The 21,283-nt window shown below is 32.0% G+C and overlaps 1 protein-coding gene across 1 annotated transcript in view; it reads right to left on the bottom strand.

Moving 5' to 3' along the window:
* Positions 1–21,283, bottom strand: part of LOC106466243 (PDZ domain-containing protein 8-like) — a gene marked incomplete at its 3' end in the record, with an annotated part of 176,655 nt that overhangs the window by 4,660 nt on the left and 150,712 nt on the right. The window contains exon 10 of the mRNA XM_022394222.1: positions 17,306–17,388. Within this exon, the coding sequence (XP_022249930.1) occupies positions 17,306–17,388 (83 nt within the window). The remainder of the gene's footprint in view (positions 1–17,305; positions 17,389–21,283) is intronic.

Raw genomic sequence — 21,283 nt, 5'->3', positions numbered from 1 at the left:
TAATGCACATAATGTCAAATTTACCTTCATTACTTGTAAAATTGATCTTGCCAACTAATAAGTAAGATGAATTACTTAATATATATATATATTAAATAATTACACTAGTTATATATAGTAGTCATATATATAAAACTACCTTATATAAGTAGCTCTCTTATATGCTATTAGAATACTGCACTCTCTTATACAATATATCATTAACATATAAAGATAACTACATTTTGTTAGTCCATTTCCTAGGTGTTACTCTGTATGATATCAGTTGATCAAGGATTTTATCTGCTGTTTCATAGGCTAATTGTACTGTATCCAACATTACTCTAAGTATAATACTACTTTATGACCATCATATGAAGCACACATACTTCTGGATTCTTGACACTTAACTTGTAATTATCCAGTTATATAGAAAATGTGGATAGTGAGAGTTATTTTGCCATACTCATGTCATTAATTTTTGTTTTAATTAGTCAAGACTTGCCAGTGAAACTGAGTCCATCTCCATTTTTATTAAGCTTTGGTTTAATAATCTTTCAGCCAACAAAATAGTGCCTTTACTGACCCTTACTCCATAGCCTCTTGTGAAAAATATAGTAACAAATGTGCAGTTGCTCTAACTGCACCAATAAAATAATTGTGGGATGAAGCATGTTTTATGGCTGCTTTATATTATGATGAAGGTTTAACTTACTTTTGCAAGTAATTTGTCCAAATCTTTGCATGGAATTCCTAGCCATAGGAACAAGCAAAGCAGAAATTGCTGCTAAGCTTGGATGGTGGAGCCACAAAATACTTGACGTTTGACTAAGTTTGCAGCTGGGAAACCAAATTAGTAACATTGCATCACTCTTTTCAGCCTGTGGAAAATAATCACCTATGATGAAGAATTCACGGTTCATAAATTTCATACCCAAAAAAAGCTTAGCTATGTATGCCAAAGAACTGAGACATTTAAATGGTAAGTGCATTACAGAATGTTGATCTTTACAGAAAATAAAATTCTCATCAATGACTTTGAAATGGGACTTTCTAGTGAGTTCACCTGAAAACATTCAGGCATTAGAGATATCTTATTTATAACTGAGGCTACCAGCTGAACAACAGATACATTAAACTTGCTGCTTCCATTGTACCAATGATACAGGTGAATATTCATCTAGTTCCATTCAGAGAGCAAAACAGAAGATGCATGATACATCAGTAGACAATTTGTGAATGGTGATATGTATGTCATTTCTCTGCATCAGGCTTATAAGACCTAGACAAAGGAAATACAGCAAAGATACGACAAAGTCAAGGAACTGCCTAACAAGGAAACAAAAAGGATCATATTCGTGTCCATATGGTCCCAATATCCTGGGATATTGATAGAGGTAATGTGTGCAACTCTGGACACTAACACGTCAATGTTGGATTGAAGCATTGCCAGTGATAAAGTGGAACAATGTGGAGACTTTTGTGACCAGCAATGGTCCTTGAACTAGGTCTAGTTTTGACCAACCAACCCTTACGGATACAGTATGAATAAAGGTGGCCCTGACGTGGCTGCAAGAATATGGGAATGTATGGATAAGGAATGCTTGGAGACCACAGCACATGGGCTTTCAAAATTAGAACCACATCTAGTTCTAGTGAAGAGCTATACATAAAAGTTAACAGGAAAAGATATATACCTAAGTGTTACTGTAATTTATGGTGTTATGCCTTAGAGGCCCATTCACAAAAACTCTGCCAGAATTCAATGCATGCTGACATACTAGAAATAAATTCTTAGCAGCCCATGCTGATGATAAGAGACACCTACAAAGGAAAGTTTATCCTGATATGATCCATACAATCAAAAAGAGCATATTGATCAACAAGTCTGTCACACTGAAAATACTGGTATTGATGCGATGAGATATCATCTTAGCATCAAAGACTACTGTATAATCTTGAAAAAAGTACTCTGAACCACTAGGATCAAAGTAGTCAGTAACTCATCGGTAGATTCCAAGTGGAAGCCAACATCGAAATGTAGAAACATTATATGAGCTTTGAGTACTGGTGCCAGAGTCTGTGCCATCTGTTTACATACAGAGTTGTGCATAGCATCATGTTTCTAGAAGTGACTAATGTATCAATGCTACATTTCAAAATTCATAGCAACTGCAGACAGAGTCATTCCATTTTTGTCTATGTAAAGCAATACTCGCTACATTTTTTAATATAAAATATAAACTCTAATCATCTGTATACTGTATATAATTATATCTTGTATAATTGTATAATTTTGTGTATATATATATATATTATATATACATAATTATAATTATTATACAATATTTATACAATAAGTTTTGGACTTATTTAGGTTCGCTAACAGCCTGACATATTAATCTGAATCGATCTGCAGCAATGGCTTGCCAGCTATCCATGATACAATACTATGTTGTATATATATAAAGCTTTGTTTGGATTTTTAATAATATTGTTATATTTAATATTTACTGTTTAAAAGTTCAGTTTAATTTAATCTTAATTTCAAAGGTTTATTATTTTATTGTTATGCAAAATTTACTTTAAAAATACTGTTAAATGTTTTTTAATTTCCTGAGCTGGATAATTCTAGCACAAACTTTTCTTGTTTAACATGTTTCAGTTGATAATATAAGATATTCATATGAACCAGCTAGTATATATTTCACATCAAATAACTATTTAAGAAAATCCCAGATATATATATTATACATTATTATTAATAAAATACTAAATAATATGGATACATATTTATATCATTATATATTTATTATAATATATAATAGTATTATTTAATTTTGCCTATTGTATTTTGTATAATATATTGTATATAATTATACTTATACTGCATTTTGCTGACAAAAAATAATCAAATGTGTTACGTCATTCAGTTGCTGTTGTGAACTTGTTGTATCAGGATTGAATTTGTACCTTATAGCAACCAGGTGTCATTTCATCATTTCTGTTCGTTATTCCATCAAAGCAACACTTAGCAGGAGGTCGTATTGCCATGTACATGAGCTAATGACATAAAATGGAAATGGGTAAAAAAGGCAATGTTTCTGTTACAGAAGCTTTTAACAGTAAGTCTAATCGTGGAAGCAGCCATCCTTGGCCTTACATAAAACTATTTTGAATTTGTTGTAAGTGAAAGTGGATCCCAATCCCAAAGTATTTTGTTGCAATGTAAGCTGTGTTTGCCCAAAAAAGGATATTTACAGTACCAATAAGAAATCACTTTAATCTAAAGAAACACATTAGTTACAAACATTTCCATAAACTCAGGGATTTTGAATCATAAACCAAGAGAGGATTGGAGGTAAACAGATCAAACAAATGGTCAGTTAAATAGCAGAGACAGGGACTCATACTTCTAATAAGAGAAAAACTGTGAAGAATGAAGCAGAACATCCAAGTCGTGGAACCTTCATTGCTGTTAGTGCCAAGAGGTTAGCCAGTGTAAAGTAAGTGCACTTGTAACTGATTTCATCATTAAGGAAATGCTGCCTTTCAAATTTGCTGAATCACAAGCTCTGAAAAAAATCTTATTCAGACACGGGCAAAAGTACTCATCCCCAGTGATGGGAAAGTTTAAGTTAATTTAACAATTTAAATTAGTTCATGGATTTAAAAAAAATTAATTGTGTTGGACTCTTGGTTTCACTCAGAGTCAAAGCTCTGAGCTCACTGTGAAAAGTAATTGTTGAGTATTTCAGTCATGCTAAGAGCTGCTCATCAATAACATACAGTAAATCTATTTAACAATTTAGTGTAAAATATCCTGCTTGTGAAATAAAATTTGGTATCAACTTCATTCATGCCTGTTCTCTCATCATTTCAAAAGTGATTGTTGAGTTTTTTCCTACATGCACAGCTTTTCAAGTGAGAGACAGACACCATGGTTTGCAATATATATATATATAAGATTACAGCCAAATAAAACAGTTTTTGGTGAAAAAAGCCATAACACGCACAATTAATGATAATTTGGCCAGAAAAAAAGACCAACTGAAAGAGTAGCTTGCGACCACAGCTGACTGTTGGAGTTGCCACAACAGGTAAGTTGTAATAAATTGTTAACATTTTTCCTTTTATAGATAATAAAAATTATTGTTGTTCCTGAAACTTAAAATATCTAATAATAGAATGAAACTTGAAATGAGCTTGAGCATAGCATCTGCAGTGAACATCTACAGTGGAACATTTTGCAATCACTAGTTTAGTTTTGTATTGATTACTTTTACAAATCCTATCTGGGCCTGACTGTGCATTAGATAAAACCAGAAGATGGAATACGTAGCACTTGCTTGCTGCTCTCTTATTGGCCACCGTACCCATGACTTGGTACTCAGTTGTTCAGTTCTTCTAATTTATTATATCAAGTTTGATAAAGTCACTTGACCAAAGACTGTAAGTGGCTATTTGAGATCAGAGTTATGCCTTTTGGACTCTGTAATGTTGTAGTTACTTTGAGGAGAATGATGAGATTAGCACTCTAAGGCTTTGACAACCTTCAGAATGGTTATAAAAAGGTTGAGAGATGTATATTGAACTTTAGTTTCTGAGTCACACTGGGACTATAGATGGAGTTCCTAACTTGCAGGTTGTAAGATACTTGCCATAATAACAAGGAAGTCTACATTTTCCATGGCTTTGATTCTATTATTGATCCTGCATGGCTAACTCTACTAAGGTTGCATGAGATAGATTGCTTGATTCAAGTGGGATGAGAAAACAGTAGAAGATAGCCTTGACTGAACCACTAGTCCCTGTTCAAGTTATTTGAAACTCTAAGGTTATATTAGATACCGACATTAGTAGCTGTAGGGTTGTTGTTATTGCTCTCTCTCAGGTCCAGAAAAAGAGTTGTCACTGAGTCCATCTCACAGATACTACCGCACAGACAAAATACAAGCTTTTCATAAAAGCCTTATTGTACTTTCTTACAAGGAGTTCATAAGGACTCTCTGATATAGTCAATCAAGTTTCCACATCCAAAAGATAGGACTAATCTTTAGATTACAGCTCTGCATGAGTATTTGCACATGTAGAGCACAAGCCAGAGTACACTTTGGTAGTGCCAATAGACTGAGTAAAAGTATATATGAAAGAAAGCACAGACAATAACTGCTAAGAGAAACAATGAATCTGTTTATGGGTGGTCCTTTACAAGACTGCCAAAGATTTCCATGGGATAAAGCTTGTCATAGCAAAGATCTGGCTGGTGAAGCTCAAAGAACAACTGAAGTCTCAGCTAAGTTTTAGTGCTGCAAATCACCAAAATGCTGAAGCTAGAACTCTGTGAATTAAGTACAAGATACTGAAAGCACTGCATAGGGCTCTGTATTGCCAATGCACTCATGAGATGAGTAGCAGTGCCCCCAAGTTGTAGCTTGTAGTACTCCAAAGTTGGACGATATGTACTGGAAATACTTAACAACAAAATAGAAGAACACCAATGTGTTTCACATACTTTCACCATCTGGAATTCTCTGCTTTACAAGCCATGATCATAAATCAAAATCTTAAATGATAACAGGTTGGTTATCTGCAAAGACAGCTCTGGATCTAGCAAAATCTTTCCCTGAAATTAACTTAATTAACAGTACAGCTTGATAACAGTGAATTACTTTATCAAATAGGCAGAAGCTTATGCTATATTATATTTTACAGCACATGCTGTAGCAGATATACTAACTGAGCAGTACATTTTGTATTTAGAATTACAATTAAAATTGACATATGCTATGTAAGAGTTATGCCAGGTTTCAGGGACAAAAAAATAAATAAACATCACTTTATTATCACCAAGTCAGACAAACTGATTGAAAAGACAGTCCTTGTTGTGAAAATCTATTAATGCTGAATACACCAGCCATTTTGATAACGTAACAGCTAATGAACAGCTAACGTAACAAGCCAGTGAACAATCCTGTCAAACAGTATTCTTAACCTCATTATAACTGGGAGAGAGATGGAACTACCAGGTGATATTATTTTCAAAAGTTCCACACATCAAATGCAGAAGTCAGTTCAAAAGAATTTACTGTCCAGTTGAAATGAACTCTGGATTATATTCTTGATTATTATCAGATAAAAACGAAATTATGACAATTGGAGAATTATCTGGGCAACTGGGTATGGCTGAGATATACATCTGACGCCCAAGAAACCCTAAGCACAGACTGGATAATTCTGTACTTAGTTCCTTGAATTATGGGAATTAATGTCCTCCTGAACATGTGAACGAGCTTAAGCCCCATGTTACTGGAGAAAATCTAGTGTTTTGGCTTGACAAATTCATCAGCACAGTGAAAGGACCTTAGACAGAATGAGATATTCTATGAGTTGAAATGCAGACAATAAGATACAACCCCTAAAGCTTTATGATAAGAACTCTGAAAACATGAAATATGAAAGCAGATTTGTGCATCAATGTCATGTACCTGAAAGAGTGGAATTAACACTCTGAAACATGGAACCACCAGAGCCAGACACAGAAAGGAAAAGAATGGATAAGTGTGATGGTGAGTGCTTGAGTAATCTGTTACTGCTAAAAATTTGTAATAAGTGTGATGAACTCATTTTTGAGAAATAAAAGTGCAAATTTATATCACTTTAAAGTACACATGAGTATTATGAATTAAAAGTTGTTTTTGTTAATATTAAAATTACATTAATATTCACTGAAAAAAACTATCTGTTTATCAAATTCTATTATAAGTACATTTAGAATTACTAAACTTGGAGATTTTAGTTATATGTAGCTTGTTTCAGGTTGGCGAGATAACTTTCACTGATGTTGAAGAATGTTGTGTTGATAGTGATACTACATAAAAAATTGAAAAGAAAGAATTGACACCTACCACTAGGATATGGTACAGTTGCTTTAGTGTTTATTTATGTGTAGTAAGTTTGTAGTTTGAAAAGCCATATCACAATAAATGGGGAATTAAGGTTTACTACAATTCAAATTTATTATTTGTGTATCTTCACAAAATTTGTTAAGCCTTTATTAAACATTACAAATTTGTTGTAAACAAAAAATCAAACTTTTCAATGAAGTATTTCTACTAAACATTTGTCTGTTAATTTACTGAATCAGGCTGACTAGTTTGAGTGCAAGGTAATTTTCATGTTAAGAATAAAAATACACATTTCATCTTACAGGTTTATATTACACTTTCATAACCTCTAGAAATAGAAACTTCTAAATGAATATCGTTTTACCACTTTATCTCTTATTTTCTCTATCCTAGCACAAACTGTAGTAAAACCACCGGTATCAAAAGATAAAAAATATCAAACAAATACAACTATTATTTTTTTTATTAAAAGGACAGCAAATTGTGACAGACAATTACATCTATTTATCTTAAAAGATTAGGGTCTTTTAACTTGTCTAACTAGCACAAATAACTATAAGCCATGCACTGAAAGTGAAGAGAGTTTCTGATGCATTTACTTGAGCTGAAATTTGTTTACATTTAATTTTTAATTTAATATAACAAGTTTTTAATTCTTGCATTTTAGTTACTTTTGTTAAAAATACATATCAATACATAAAAAAATAACAGATTTAGCCCTTACTTCAGAACTGAGGCCTCTTGCTCTCAGACATTGGTCTTCATTAACCCTAAATTTTTCTCATTAAGTTGGCTGTCAAAAATATAATCCATATAGCTTTCAAGAATACATGTTAAAACACAAACAATAACTCAACCAGCAAAAGAGGATGCCCATAAGCTACTATAACTTAATTGGCTTATTTGACAGACCTATGAAAAAGGTTCAAATTTTACTTATTGAAGCACAAGCTTCAGTCTTTACTCAATAAAATCTGCTTGGGAATGAGGACTCTTACCAAAATAAATTAACATAAAGACATCATAATCAGATAATTCTCCAAATGGCCTATCTTTTGGTTATAAGCATGTACCACTGACAAGTAAGCAATTAAGTAAGTAAGTAATTTCAAATGAAAGAGGAGTTAGGATGGGCTTCTATGGTGAATGTAACAAACTTATTGATATCTCAGAAAATGTGGGAAATTCATATTTCAAATTCTAGCCTGTAAAAATCTGTAGTTGATGCTTTTCTTTGGTAGACATTTTGAAACTCATATAAGGGAAGAAAGAAAATCTAAAATAAGAATTCAAAGAGCAGAGGCATCACATGACACAAAGAAGTGAACACTGAAAATATATTTAAATATTTCTTTTCACAAAATTAAGAAATTAAACCTGACATAATATTGAAATTTGATTTATGAACTACACTTTAATGCCAAGTTAGTTCATTGACATACATTGATAATAAAGTTATTTAAATTCTGAAAGTAACTCTGTAAAAGTTTATGACACACACTTTGATCCTTACTGCAGCCTTTTCTTCAGATAGAATCATGAAATAGGAGTAATGTTGGTTAAATAGGATGCACTCTGCATATATTTTCTTCCATCCACTAGAATTTGATGTTTTGTTATCATTTTTGAAACTGTTTCAGTACTATTAGATGTATTTTGACATTAAGTTGGTATTGTCATACATGTACAGTGATATATTCTTACTTTTTTATTAGATTGCTTTTGTCATGTATGTGTAATAACAAAGAATGGATAACACTATTCTATGATTTTGTCTGTTATGGTAATAAAAGTGTTAAGTGCATAAGACACTTTAAAACTGCTGTGTATTTATGCATGATTATGTTTCATAATAATGGTTACAGTACCAGACAAGCAAAACAAAGTAAGAGTAATGGATTGAGATGATTTTGTACTTTCAGTATATTCTGCAACCTACAGGTACCTATGACATAAATAGAGTGACTAAAGACATGTTAACACTGGTGTAAAAGGAAAAGATTGTGCTGCGATTATGCACTTTTATGGCTCAGGAGTGGAAGAAATCATCTACGTCAGGCTGTTTGAAATACCAAACATACAGTGATTGTGTGCACACAGAGTTACATCAAACAACCTCATGGTAACTACCACTGACAAACATTTTCTTTTTTGTTTGAAGAGAATTTAGTGGATGATTTTTCACTTTCTTAATAATTTTTTTGATTTTTTTTCTAGCCAAAAACCTGCAAAACAGAAAGATAAGAGACAGATGAAAAAAGAAATAAGCAGAATTATAGGACCTAGTAACATCTTTCAAAGACTGCCACAAGAGTAATTAGTAATTTCTGGTGCTTCAAGCTATCAAAAGACAGATACAGAAGAACAAGTTATACATAAAGAAAGAAAAATAGCACAGAACTTAGACTGGAGTGTTGTACCTAGTTGGTACAGAAGCACTAAGACAGGTTGCAGCAAATCCAGTTGAAAGAAAACTACCATATAGTTATTGTACAATTGAATCATATGGATTTTTAACTTTAGGTTAATTTCTTGACTAAACTTCTGTGTTGGTTTTTTCAGTATTTAAAATAATTTTTTTCTTAACAACAGAATGGATACGATTTAACATGTGCTATATTTCAATCACTCTGTTGTATTATTGCATTTTGAATTTATATTTGGATGAAATGTTTATTAACCCTTTGACTATCACACACTCATTAAACTCTTTTCAGTAAATGTCACAAGGTTTTACTAAGTTCAATTCAAAATTTAATTAAAGCACTTTACTACAAATGTATTTTAATGAAATCAGCATTTTCAAGTAACTTGTAATTCAAAGTTATATATTATATTATCTAAGTTTTAATTCCTTCATTTCAAATGAAACCTTTAAAAAAATACTTAAACTTCAGTTATGTTGTTATGTGATGCATGAGAATTCATAGATCTTAACTTTTTGTCCCTGTTACTTGAATAATAACACATGTACAGTGTACGGATATATCCAGTAGTGTCTAGTACTACATAGCTATTTACTCATTCAAGTTTCAAGTTCATTTGTGTTATGTTCTTGTTTAAACAGCAACAAATGCACATTGGAGGTAAGCACAATAACAACAAAGACATCAGGGTGGACAAAACTACATACCTTTTACTCTCTATTCATGTGCGTCAACTATATAAGTATGTTAAATACAATAGTGTCATTACACAACATCAAATAGTCTGTGGTATATCATACACAACATTCCTCTTCATTGGTTATAAAGTTCAATAAAAGTCTTTACACAATGAAATGTTACTTTATCATGTTTTATGGGTTATTATATTAATTGAAATGAATATGATGAAAGTCCAATTGATATTATTGAATATGAACAAATTTTACTGACTAGAAATTTACTGATTATGAAATGAAGGAGTAGATAGTTACGTAAATAATACTGAAATAGAAACTTAGTTCTTGCAGTGATTTACTGAGATTATTATGCCCTTACACACTGTAAATACTAACCCTAAACACTAACAACTACATATAATAACAGCACAGAATCTTAAAATTTCTTGAGTGTCTTGATGGTTCTGGTACTTGTTCTTTTAGTTGGTTCTGGAGTAGATAAAGTAATTGATTCCTGTTGACTTAAGCTGGGTTAATTTTGAGCTCTTTCAGATTTTGGTGGTATATCAGAACCAGTACTGTTTGAAGTTGGTTTTTCATGTATTGCCTCTCCAGCATTCTTAATTTGATCTGCATATCTTCTCCGAACAGAATCTCTAACTCTAACTTTAAATGAGACCAGACCTGTGCTTTGCTCTAACTTTCCTGGGGCCCATGGTGGTTTTTCCTGTTGACAATCACTTACCATTATGTTTTTTCCCTCTGACAACATTTTAGGTTTTGTGGCAAATTGCATTATCATAGATTCCTGTTTATTTAATACTCTCTTCCAAATGTCTAGTTTCACCAATGGCAATTTGGTTTGTAAATTCCAACCACATAACACATGTGGCATAGTGCCAGAACCCTTTTACAAGCTTTCATTGCTACTTTGAATGACTGTACAAAGTGCTCTGTGAAACCATTAGTACTTGGATGGTAAGGTGCTGATCGTATGTGATTTATGTCATTGGCTTTGATGAACTTATTAAGTTCCTCTGATGTAAATTGAGGTCCATTGTCTCTTATAATTTGATTTGGAATTTGTTCCTTGCAAAGATGGTGCTAAGGATTTTAATGATTGGGTGTGCTTATATTGACTTAATTTCAATAACTTAGGCCATTTTGAAAATGAGTCTATGGCAACCACAAACACAAATCCCATAAGTGGGCCTGAAAAATCAATGTGAACATGGTCCCATGACTTGAATGGAAATTTCCATGAGTGAACAAGTGCCTTATGATTAAAATGTTTACTCTTTGCACCCCATATGTTTCTTTGCTAGATTTTCTATGTCTGAACCTATTCCAGGCCATCAAACAAAACTCCGTGCCAAAGCTTTCATTTCTGACAACTCCAATGTGCCCTTCATACAATAAGTTTGAGAATGTAGAGTAGGTGTTATGATTACTCTCATACCCCATAGCAGACAGCCCTGGTGAACACTTAACTCATTTCTTCTACTGTAAAATGCAGAAAACTCTTTATCTTGAGGGGTTTTACTCCATCCTTCCATTACCATTTCATAAACTGTTGACAAAATTGGGTTTCTACTGGTTTCTTTTTTAATCTGTTCTAATTTGACTAGTAAGATGTCAAACTGAGTGATGTGCGAGATCTCCATATCTTCCTCCTCCTATTTAAGATATGGTAGTGGTAGCCTAGATAACCATGCTTGGTTGTGTTCTTATATACTGTGTTGTAATCATGGCTAGCTAAAAACAGAGCATATCTCTGCATTCACTGCATCTTTTCTTAGGGTTAAATACTGACATCAGAGGTTGATGTTCAGTAATAAGGGTAAAGTTCCTACGATTCACATATGTGTTGAAAAGTTTGACACCCAAATTAATCCCAAAAGCTTCATGGTCAATTTGAGAATTGTTCTTTTCAGCTGACTTAAGTGAGTGAGACACGTAAGTGATAGGTCTCTCCAAACCATGTGGAAATAAATGGAAGATAACTTCTCATAACCCTACAGGTGAGACATCACATGCTAATTTTAAGTCCAGATTATAATGTGTCAGCACTTTGTCTGAAGCAATTATTTTCTAGATATTATAGAAATCCTTTTCACAACTTTCATCCCAGTTCCATTTTTTCCTTTTTGAAGAAGTTTGTGTAGGAGGTTCAATAATGTAGAAAGGTTTTCTATAAATCTTGCATCATACTTAACTATTCCAAAGAATGATCTCAATTCCTATATGCTGGATGATCTTGGTGCCTCAATCATGGCTGCAACTTTTTCTTCTCTTTGGTGAAGTCCTTGTTGATGCCCACAAAATTATATTCTCTCTTAAAATAATTCACATTTTGAGAAATTACCTCTTATGTTGTGCATACTAAGTCTATCTATCACTTTTTCAAGATTTTGTAAGAGCCCTTCTTCAGTTTTCCCATAATGATCATGTAGTCAATGATGCACTGAACTTCTTTTCGTCTTTTTAGAATTGTATCCATTGACCTTTGCCATATAGTCGATGCCAAAAATCAGCTAATTGTATTGTACTGATATAAGCCCTTTTCAGTGTTAATTGTAAGCAAGTGTTTAGAATCATCTTGTACTCTATTTGTGAATATGCACTCTTCAAATCTATCTTCATAAGTCTCTTTCCTCCTGCTAATGTTGCAAACATATCCTATATTTTGAGTAAGGGATATTAATCAATTGACAGTGACTTTAAAGTTCCCACATAAATGAACAGGTTCGTCCTTCTTTAACACTGGAACAACAGGTGTTACCCATTCACTGTATTCGCATTCAGTCAGGATTCCATTTTTGACTAGTCTCTATTTCAGCATCAACAGCTGGTTTTATTGCATAAGGAACAAATATGCCTTATAAAACTTTGGCATCTGGTTTCAAGGTAAGTTTAGCCTTCATACCCTTTAAGTTCCAAGGTCATCTTGAAATTCTGACCTATGTTTCACTAGAATGGTGTACAATTTTGACTTAAATAAAGCTGTTTCCCTATCCATTGAAACTGCTTTAATTTTAGGCCAATCAAGAGTAATATGGCATAACAGTCACAACCAAACAGTGTTAAGCCACTCTTTTGAACTACATATAAGCCCTTAAACATAGATCAGATTTCCTTAACTTATGGAGTTCCTCTGTAAACTTCTTTCAAAAAATTTTCTCAGTAATCACTGACATCACAGCATCTGTATCAAGCTCCAAATCTAAGGAAACCCCACTTATTTTTGCAGTTATAGAGATAATCCCTTGACTGGACTTGTTCAAAGTTTTTATGCTTAGCAATGCTATGAAGTCATCATCACTGTCATTGGAATCACTTTCCTTCAAAGCATGTACCCTATCCATTGGTTTGTTTTCCTTACATGCTTAAGTGGATGTCCAGTTTTTCCATGCTCAAAACAGTTTTTTTTTCTTTTTCAGGACATGTCCCTTTCTTGTGCATCCAAAACATTTTTCCTCATATTTTCTGGGTGTCTTTTCCTGACTTCTTTTGTGTTCCCTTGTAATTCTTGGATTTTGTCATCTTACTTTTTTATTTTGTGTACATCAAAATGATTACCTTGCAGCTCAGTAGCATCTTTGTGAGCAGCTTCCACTGCAAAAGCCTTATGTAGTGCCATTCCACAAGCCAAAAAACACGTAGAACATCACAATCTAGGATCAGGCAATCAAAACAGTGTCTTGTGCAACTCAATAACAACAGTTCTTCAGTTATTTTTTGCCCAATACACACATAGGAATGTTCCATATTATATTTACATTTGAGTTCTTTCTGTAATTCTCATTGCCAATTGCTATGTTCTTGTCTAAACAGCAACAAATACATTGGAGGTAAGAACAATAACAACAAACACATTCATGGCAGAGCAAACTACATACCTTATATTTGATATTAATGTGCACCAACCATATGAGTATGTTAAATACAATGGTGTCATTACACAACATCAAATAGTCAATGATATCTCATACGTAACAATTTGGGTCAATTCAGAAGAACATGAAAAAATAAATATTCCAACCCCTTGACAGCAGCCACACTCACCTTCCATACTTGGACTTGAGATTTACAAGACACATATACTTATTTGACATACATGTTTATAACCCTAAGGCTAAAGTATCTCTGCTAATTATAACATTATATCACCTGGGGGGGGGAACTGTTGACGTGTATCAAGATGAATAATAAACAGTAAAGAACAGAAAGGGAAAATAAAACATTATACATAAACTATGAGTGAAAAGGTAGAGAGATGAAATAATGACAATAACCTAAATAAAATATTTTAAGATTATTCAGCAGAGAGTTAAAAGGTATGTACATATTTCCATTTCTTAATTTTAAACAATTCATTGTAATTAACAGTGATTATAAGAGCTACAGTTAGTGATATGGCAGAGAAAATGAAAAATAAAATATAAACATTTACCTTGAAAAACTTTTCATGTTCATTTAGGGGCTTCTAAATTTTAAAACTGTAAGGTGAAATAAAAATGTTTTCTACTTAACTCTCTCAACATGGGCTCAGTCGATTTGATCAACCATGTGACCTCTATGTACTTGTTTAAAATCTTTATACTTTTGTTACTACAAATTTTTAATATAGCATGTATATTTTCACAAAATTTGGCAGACTTTCAGTTGTATTAAGAATTTGGCTAACTTTTGTTTATCACAAAATATTATTTGCTTTTTAATTTTTTTCATTATTTGAGAAGATAAGCCAGGTATAAATGATAGTACCAAAAATTCTTTTTTTACTTTTATCAGCAAATGGGTTTAATTTAATATTTTTATCCCTGTTTTTTAGTTTTTTGACAGCTCTGTCAACAACATCTGGATTAAAACCTTTTTCTACTATGTGCTTAATTAATAATAACTCATAATTGATAATCATCCTGTTTAAAACATAATTTTAGTATCCTAGTCACATAAGAGTAAAAAATAGTAGTTTTCTGAGATTTAGTGTGACAAGATCGTTGATGTGTGGAATGACTACAAAGAAAGGTTTACAATAAATGGTAGTTTCCAATTTATCCTTATTTTTACTCACTAAAACATCAAAAAAAAGGTAAACAAACATGTGTTTCAACTTCATAATTAAATCTTAAAGAATTATCAATGTTATTAAGGTAATTAGAAAAATTAGCTAGATCGTCTTTAGCATGCTGCCAAATCAAAAATGTGTCAGCGACAAACCTTAACCAAACTTCAGGTTTTTTATCCATCTTTTCTCACACTTCACTTTAAAACTGCCCATAAATAAATCATATAATAACAGAGATAGAGGAGAAGCCATAGCTAAAACCTTCATTCTGTTTATAAACTTTGCTGTTAATTTGGAAACAAGTTTTCAATGCATACTTTTACTTTGGTGAAAACTGATACACGATCCAAAACATTGTGAGATTTTTAACAATGAACATTACACACCTGCCAAGGAATTTTAAAATGTTATATATATATATATATTAAGAAAGAAAATATAAATTTTTAAACAAGTTAATTAAAGCCTGTAATTTAAACTTAATAAAAATAATATATTAGTTGACATCTTAAAATATTAGAGAATTAATGGAAAATATTCTATGAAGATACCTCATAGCATATATAGCTTGCATGCCATATTTATCACAAAATAAATTTAAGGCTTCATTAATATAATACTATTATTATGCTACCTCTCTCACTAATGGGCTCAGTCAATTCAACCTAATAATTGACCCCAAATTGATTTTTAGAGTTTCCATACTATAACTTCTAATATATTTCATGTAATTTTGCAAGGTTTCAGTAAACATTAAGAGTCATCTGTAGAAAAAAAAATCAGAATTTTTAATGAAGTATTTTCACTAAAACTTTCTCTGTGAATATATGGAGTCAAAGTGTTGACTGCTCAAAGTGATTTTATGTTAAGATTAAAAAATAAATTTCATCTGAAAAAACCTCAAATTTCATTTAGATAATCTCTAAAACCTCCTAAATAAATTTAATTTTTTTCAGTAAAACTTTATATTTTATGTATTTTATACAAGATTGGTTAATGGCACACCTCGTAATCACTTTAAAAATTTTGAGGTAAATCTGAATTACCCTTTTTCTTTCTAAAATGACTTCAAATTGTAACATGAAACATTTACTTATCCTAAATAGCTTTAAACTTGTAACAGTAGACATCTGTTTCTACATACATTTTATTATTATATTGCTCTCTGAACCATGTCTAACTAATATTCCTGCCACACAACTTGTAAATCACTTGGCAAACATGGAGTGCACATTACCTTATCAAATTACACAATGTATGGCTACTTGCAAGTTACTTGCAAATGTTCCTCATGAAACATATTTATTAGTATTATTATTCTTTATTTTACCTAATCTAACCTACATTTTAGTTACTTTTATAATGATAAATAAAGAATACACATGAAAACAAAAAATATAGTACTTACCTGGTATGTTGATGAAACTAAAGTCTACTTTTTTATACTAATGATACTACTGCACTAAATAATGCACCAAAGAACACAGAATAATGATACGCTCAAAGAAGACAATGTCCTATAACTCTCACAATCTTTCTGGCTTTCTAACTATGCAACAAGAGCAATTAGATATTCAGCTAAGCTTGTTGATGGGTATCCTATGGGAATAAAGTTTTTAAGGGAAATAAACAATTCTCTGTACAGAAAACAATATATCATTTGATAGATTAAACTTTGGCTTTCTATTGGTTTATAGTATTAAATGAAAGAGAGAACTATTGGAAATTTCTGAAAGAGAGGATTTGACAGATGGGAGTGGCAAGAGAGGTCTGATTTTTTATTTGGTGGGTCTCTAACCAAATAAGATTGAAGGCTATAAAAATTATGCTTTGCCTGAGTGATGACAATATTATAAAAAGTAATTTACATTAAATTTTGTACTTCTTGGAGGGGTGGCAAATAAATTTGAAAAAAAGGGGATGCCTAGAGAGCAGATACAACAATTCCCATACTACAGGAAATTCAGGATTTTTTTTCTAATATTGCCTTATAGAATTTAAAACATATATAATGTTAAAATTTAGATTATTACCTATGTTTTTATGCTAAGTTTATTTGTGTACTATGACAAGAAAGTAGTTTAAATTCTGAATGTAACTCAGAAAAACCTTATGACATACCCAGAAAAGAATGACCATAGCGAGAGAAGGTTAAATAATTTCAAGCATATTGAAAGCATCATTCTTTTTTCCTTATCGGTACAAAATATGAATTATTTGGTACATAACATTTTAATAACTTGCCTTTCACCAACTTGTTTGAACACTCTAACAGTATGTTCAGAGTCAGTCACCTTGATGTCATTGACTGTTATGACAACATCATTCTGAAAAACAAAATGTTTCTATTCAGTATATTATTAATTTTTTGTTACAAAGTATAAATATTTAAACCTACTATCAGTTACACGTACAGTTTATTGTTAAACATTAATATAAACACTGCCCTATTTACTTATGTAATTGTCTTCCATGTATAATCACCTTTCTCCATTCATTTCAAGTTTCTTATGTTATCTTAATGCTTACCTAATTCTTTTTAATATATATTATACAATACACCAAAAAGTCACTACCCAATCAGTAGGACTTTATGCATAATTTTGGCTGTAGACACATCCAAGCAGCATTGGTCAAGAATACCTTACAATTAAGTCCATTTTAACAGCTGTAGAAGCAAACTGTAAAATTAATGTCCAAGGGAATGGGCTATTATGTTATGGGGTGCAGAAGGCCTCTCATATATTCACACTGAATGTAGCACAGCATGAGAGCTTATAAATAATACTATTTCATAAATATCATCTTCATTAGAAATAACAGAGGACTCCTCATGTGTTGGAAAAATGTGATATTAACATGGCGAAAGAACATTTGAGATTACAATCAAGTTCAAGTAATTATAGGAAATTTGTCAAGATCTTCTCATGATGCAGTAATATTTTTCATTATCCTGTAAGAACAATTTTTTAAACAATGACAAGGTTCATTAACATGTGCACTTGTTAAAAATAAAATTAATTTTTTGCTATAATAAGATTTAACAGTTTGGTATAATGTTTCTATTGTACTGTTTTTGAAATTTAATAGTAGTTGCAGTTTTGGATGAAGACTGGGCAGATGCATTAAAAACAAAACTGAAAACTCCAACTCAACAACTGAAGATGACAAAGAGGAACCCAAAGCAGTGATCTCGTCAGAAACAGCATTTGGATATTTTGATGAGATTTGAGACCACTCACTGAAAACAACAACAAAACACTTCTAGATATCATATCTGCCGGACTAATGAACATTCAAAGTGACTCTGTTAAATGTGCAAACCAAACACAGATGGAAGACTTTTTTATGAAGTAAATTTGGTGTCATTTTGTCATGTATGAAATAAAAATGAGATACATATATGTTTTATGAAATAGAGATGCGGCGTTTTGAGAAATAAATGTAATCGATGAATAAATTATTTTAAATAATACACAATCAAAACAATTTTAAGTTATCTTGACTGAACTGTTATCCATCATGACTATCATTAAATAAATTTGCTACATGATCTGATTACCTACACAGTATATAAACCATCATGCTCAAGCCTTGGCAATAGCGACTACCACAGCTTGAGATCGTTCGTTCATTATCTGGTTAATGATCCTTTGAATAACAACTTCCTGTTAGATATGACCTTTTTTTTTTATGATGGCAGATGGTCATATCGAAGAGGGACTACTGTATTTCATATGTGTTGATCAAGCATCCAACCCTTTTACTGTACATCATGTACAAGTCATTCATATTCAAAGGCATAACCTTGTATTTACATGCTATTTAAGTTCACACTTGCACACACAAATCTGCTAAGGTAATTTCTAAAATCAACATACTGTCAATATTCACCACAAAATTCAACACGAGTGATGTGAAAAGAAGGATCACAAAGTCTTTCCAGCTTACAGGTATAATTCCTGGTAATCATTTCCTGCACTTCAAATGTCAATGTTCTAAACATTATACTTAATAATATCAGCTGTCTTAGTTTTTCTGTAATCAAAATGGTATTAACAAATATAATCATTTGATAACTCAAACAGCAAAGAATGTCCCATCCTTTCAGCTGTTGAATTATCAATTAATTAAACATCCTAACTACACAGTAATTAATCAATCATCACACAATGACATGTAGACAATCAACTGTGAATCACTACTCAATAATTAGAAAAGAAGGAACATCACTTTCACTCATTTAGCCATCCTAATTACTGGTGAAGCAGTTAATCCCAGCTATGATGAATAAGAGCATACATTGGTATCTTGGCCAACATCACAGCAGTCAAGCCTCTCTTTCACTGGGGTTTCCATCAGTTATCTCAACCTTGATTTTTTTGGTCCAATCAGTAAACTAGAAGTTGAAAGAAACATATAGTTTTAGATTGTCCATATTTTCAATAGGCTTTTGTATGCAACACCATCACAGATGTAAGGATTGAGCTGTCTGAGAAAAATATAATCAGTCCAACTAAAACCTAGTTGCTCCTGTGCACTAGGAACACACCAAAGCCATTCCTAGCTTTTAAGCTTTAACTCTAATTCCTTCACTGTCTTTTTTGCGACATATTTTGTTGAATGGCAGCCTTACCCAACTACTGTCATGAGAATTCATGCACATCAGATACTGCACATTTCAATCTCTTTACATATTCTAGAAGATGCTGTGTCTTGTCTGCAATAGGAAGCAAACCATACATCACATCTATTGAAAGCTGTACTCTCAGCCATCAATAAGACTGATGAATAACCAAATGAATTTGGCTCCGTTTCATGATACATGGCAGGTTTTTTATCTTACTCAGTTCCATCATAATTAACAAATTTTGCAAAAATATACTTGATATTCTGCATATTACCCATTCTCCAAACCATCAGACTGTGGGTGACAATATGGCAAAATGTGCTTCTTCAACACACCAAAACCTTACACTAGCTGTTAAAATCAGTTCCTCAGTCCATGTGGATTTCTCCTAGTAATCCAAATCATAATATCAATAATGCAGCCAACACATTAGCTATGGACTGCATTAACGTATCAACCACTGGATAAGATTTGGCCTACTAATTACCTTTCTCGGACTACATAAGAGAATCAATGTGAAGGATGACCTACAAACCTCTGTTGGAGTTTTTCCTAGCATGATATTTGTACCTCAGGTTAACATACAGTATTAGCACCACTGTTAAACATATTGATGAGAATCTGGCAAGAAAACACTTTTCCAGATTAGCAGAAATGGAAGAAATAGCAGTCCTTGCAGTGAAATAGCAGTGAGGTTATAAAATAATACTAGTTCATAAATATCATCTTCATTAAAAATAACAGAGGACTCCTCATGTGTTGGAAAAATGTGATATTAACATGGTGAAAGAACATTTGAGATGGCAATCAAGTTCAAGTAATTGTAGGAAATTTGTCAAGATCTTCTCATGATGCAGTAATATTTTTCATTATCCTGTAAGAACAATTTTTTAAACAATGACAAGGTTCATTAACGTGTGCACTTGTTAAATTGAAAATTAATTTTTGTTATAATAATATTTAACAGTTTGGTATAATGTTTCTATTGTACTGTTTTTGAAATTTAATAGTAGTTGATAGTAGTTACTATTATCAACTACTTTAAAATATTCCTACTACTAAACACCTCATATTTGTAACCATGTGATAGTGGGATCATAAAAACTCTGAAAATCAACTTATCACAAGAAACTTGTCTGTTGCATACTTCTGAAGATGTCTGATGCATAGAATGCCAGCAATCTTGCCAGTCAAGTCAACATACTCGACACAAGGTACTGGTTGAAACACTCCTGGGACTTGGTCCAATCAGAGAAGATTCAGAAGTGTTTCACGTGCTTTGGGTAGCATTTACATACACACAAATACTGTTGATTCTTACACTCGAGAATCTTCTATAACTTTAGACAATAGACGGGAGTTTCGCAATACATATTTAACAGTGTAAGTTATGTACATTTCTATATATACATTTAATTTAAACAAACATCAATATTAAAATGAATATAATAATAAATCCATCATACTTTTCAGTAGGTATTATTCCTCAAATGTTGAATTACCACATAGGTAGTGACAGTGAATGGACAGTATTACCTCAGATAAGTTAACAAACATAAAGTAAACTTTAGTGACTAAAATGTTTGATCATA

This window comes from Limulus polyphemus, unplaced genomic scaffold (assembly GCF_000517525.1).
Source record: "Limulus polyphemus unplaced genomic scaffold, Limulus_polyphemus-2.1.2 Scaffold2203, whole genome shotgun sequence".
NCBI classification, from domain to species: domain Eukaryota; kingdom Metazoa; phylum Arthropoda; class Merostomata; order Xiphosura; family Limulidae; genus Limulus; species Limulus polyphemus.
Note: the sequence above shows the minus strand (reverse complement) of the source record. Positions and strands in the feature narration are given on the sequence as shown.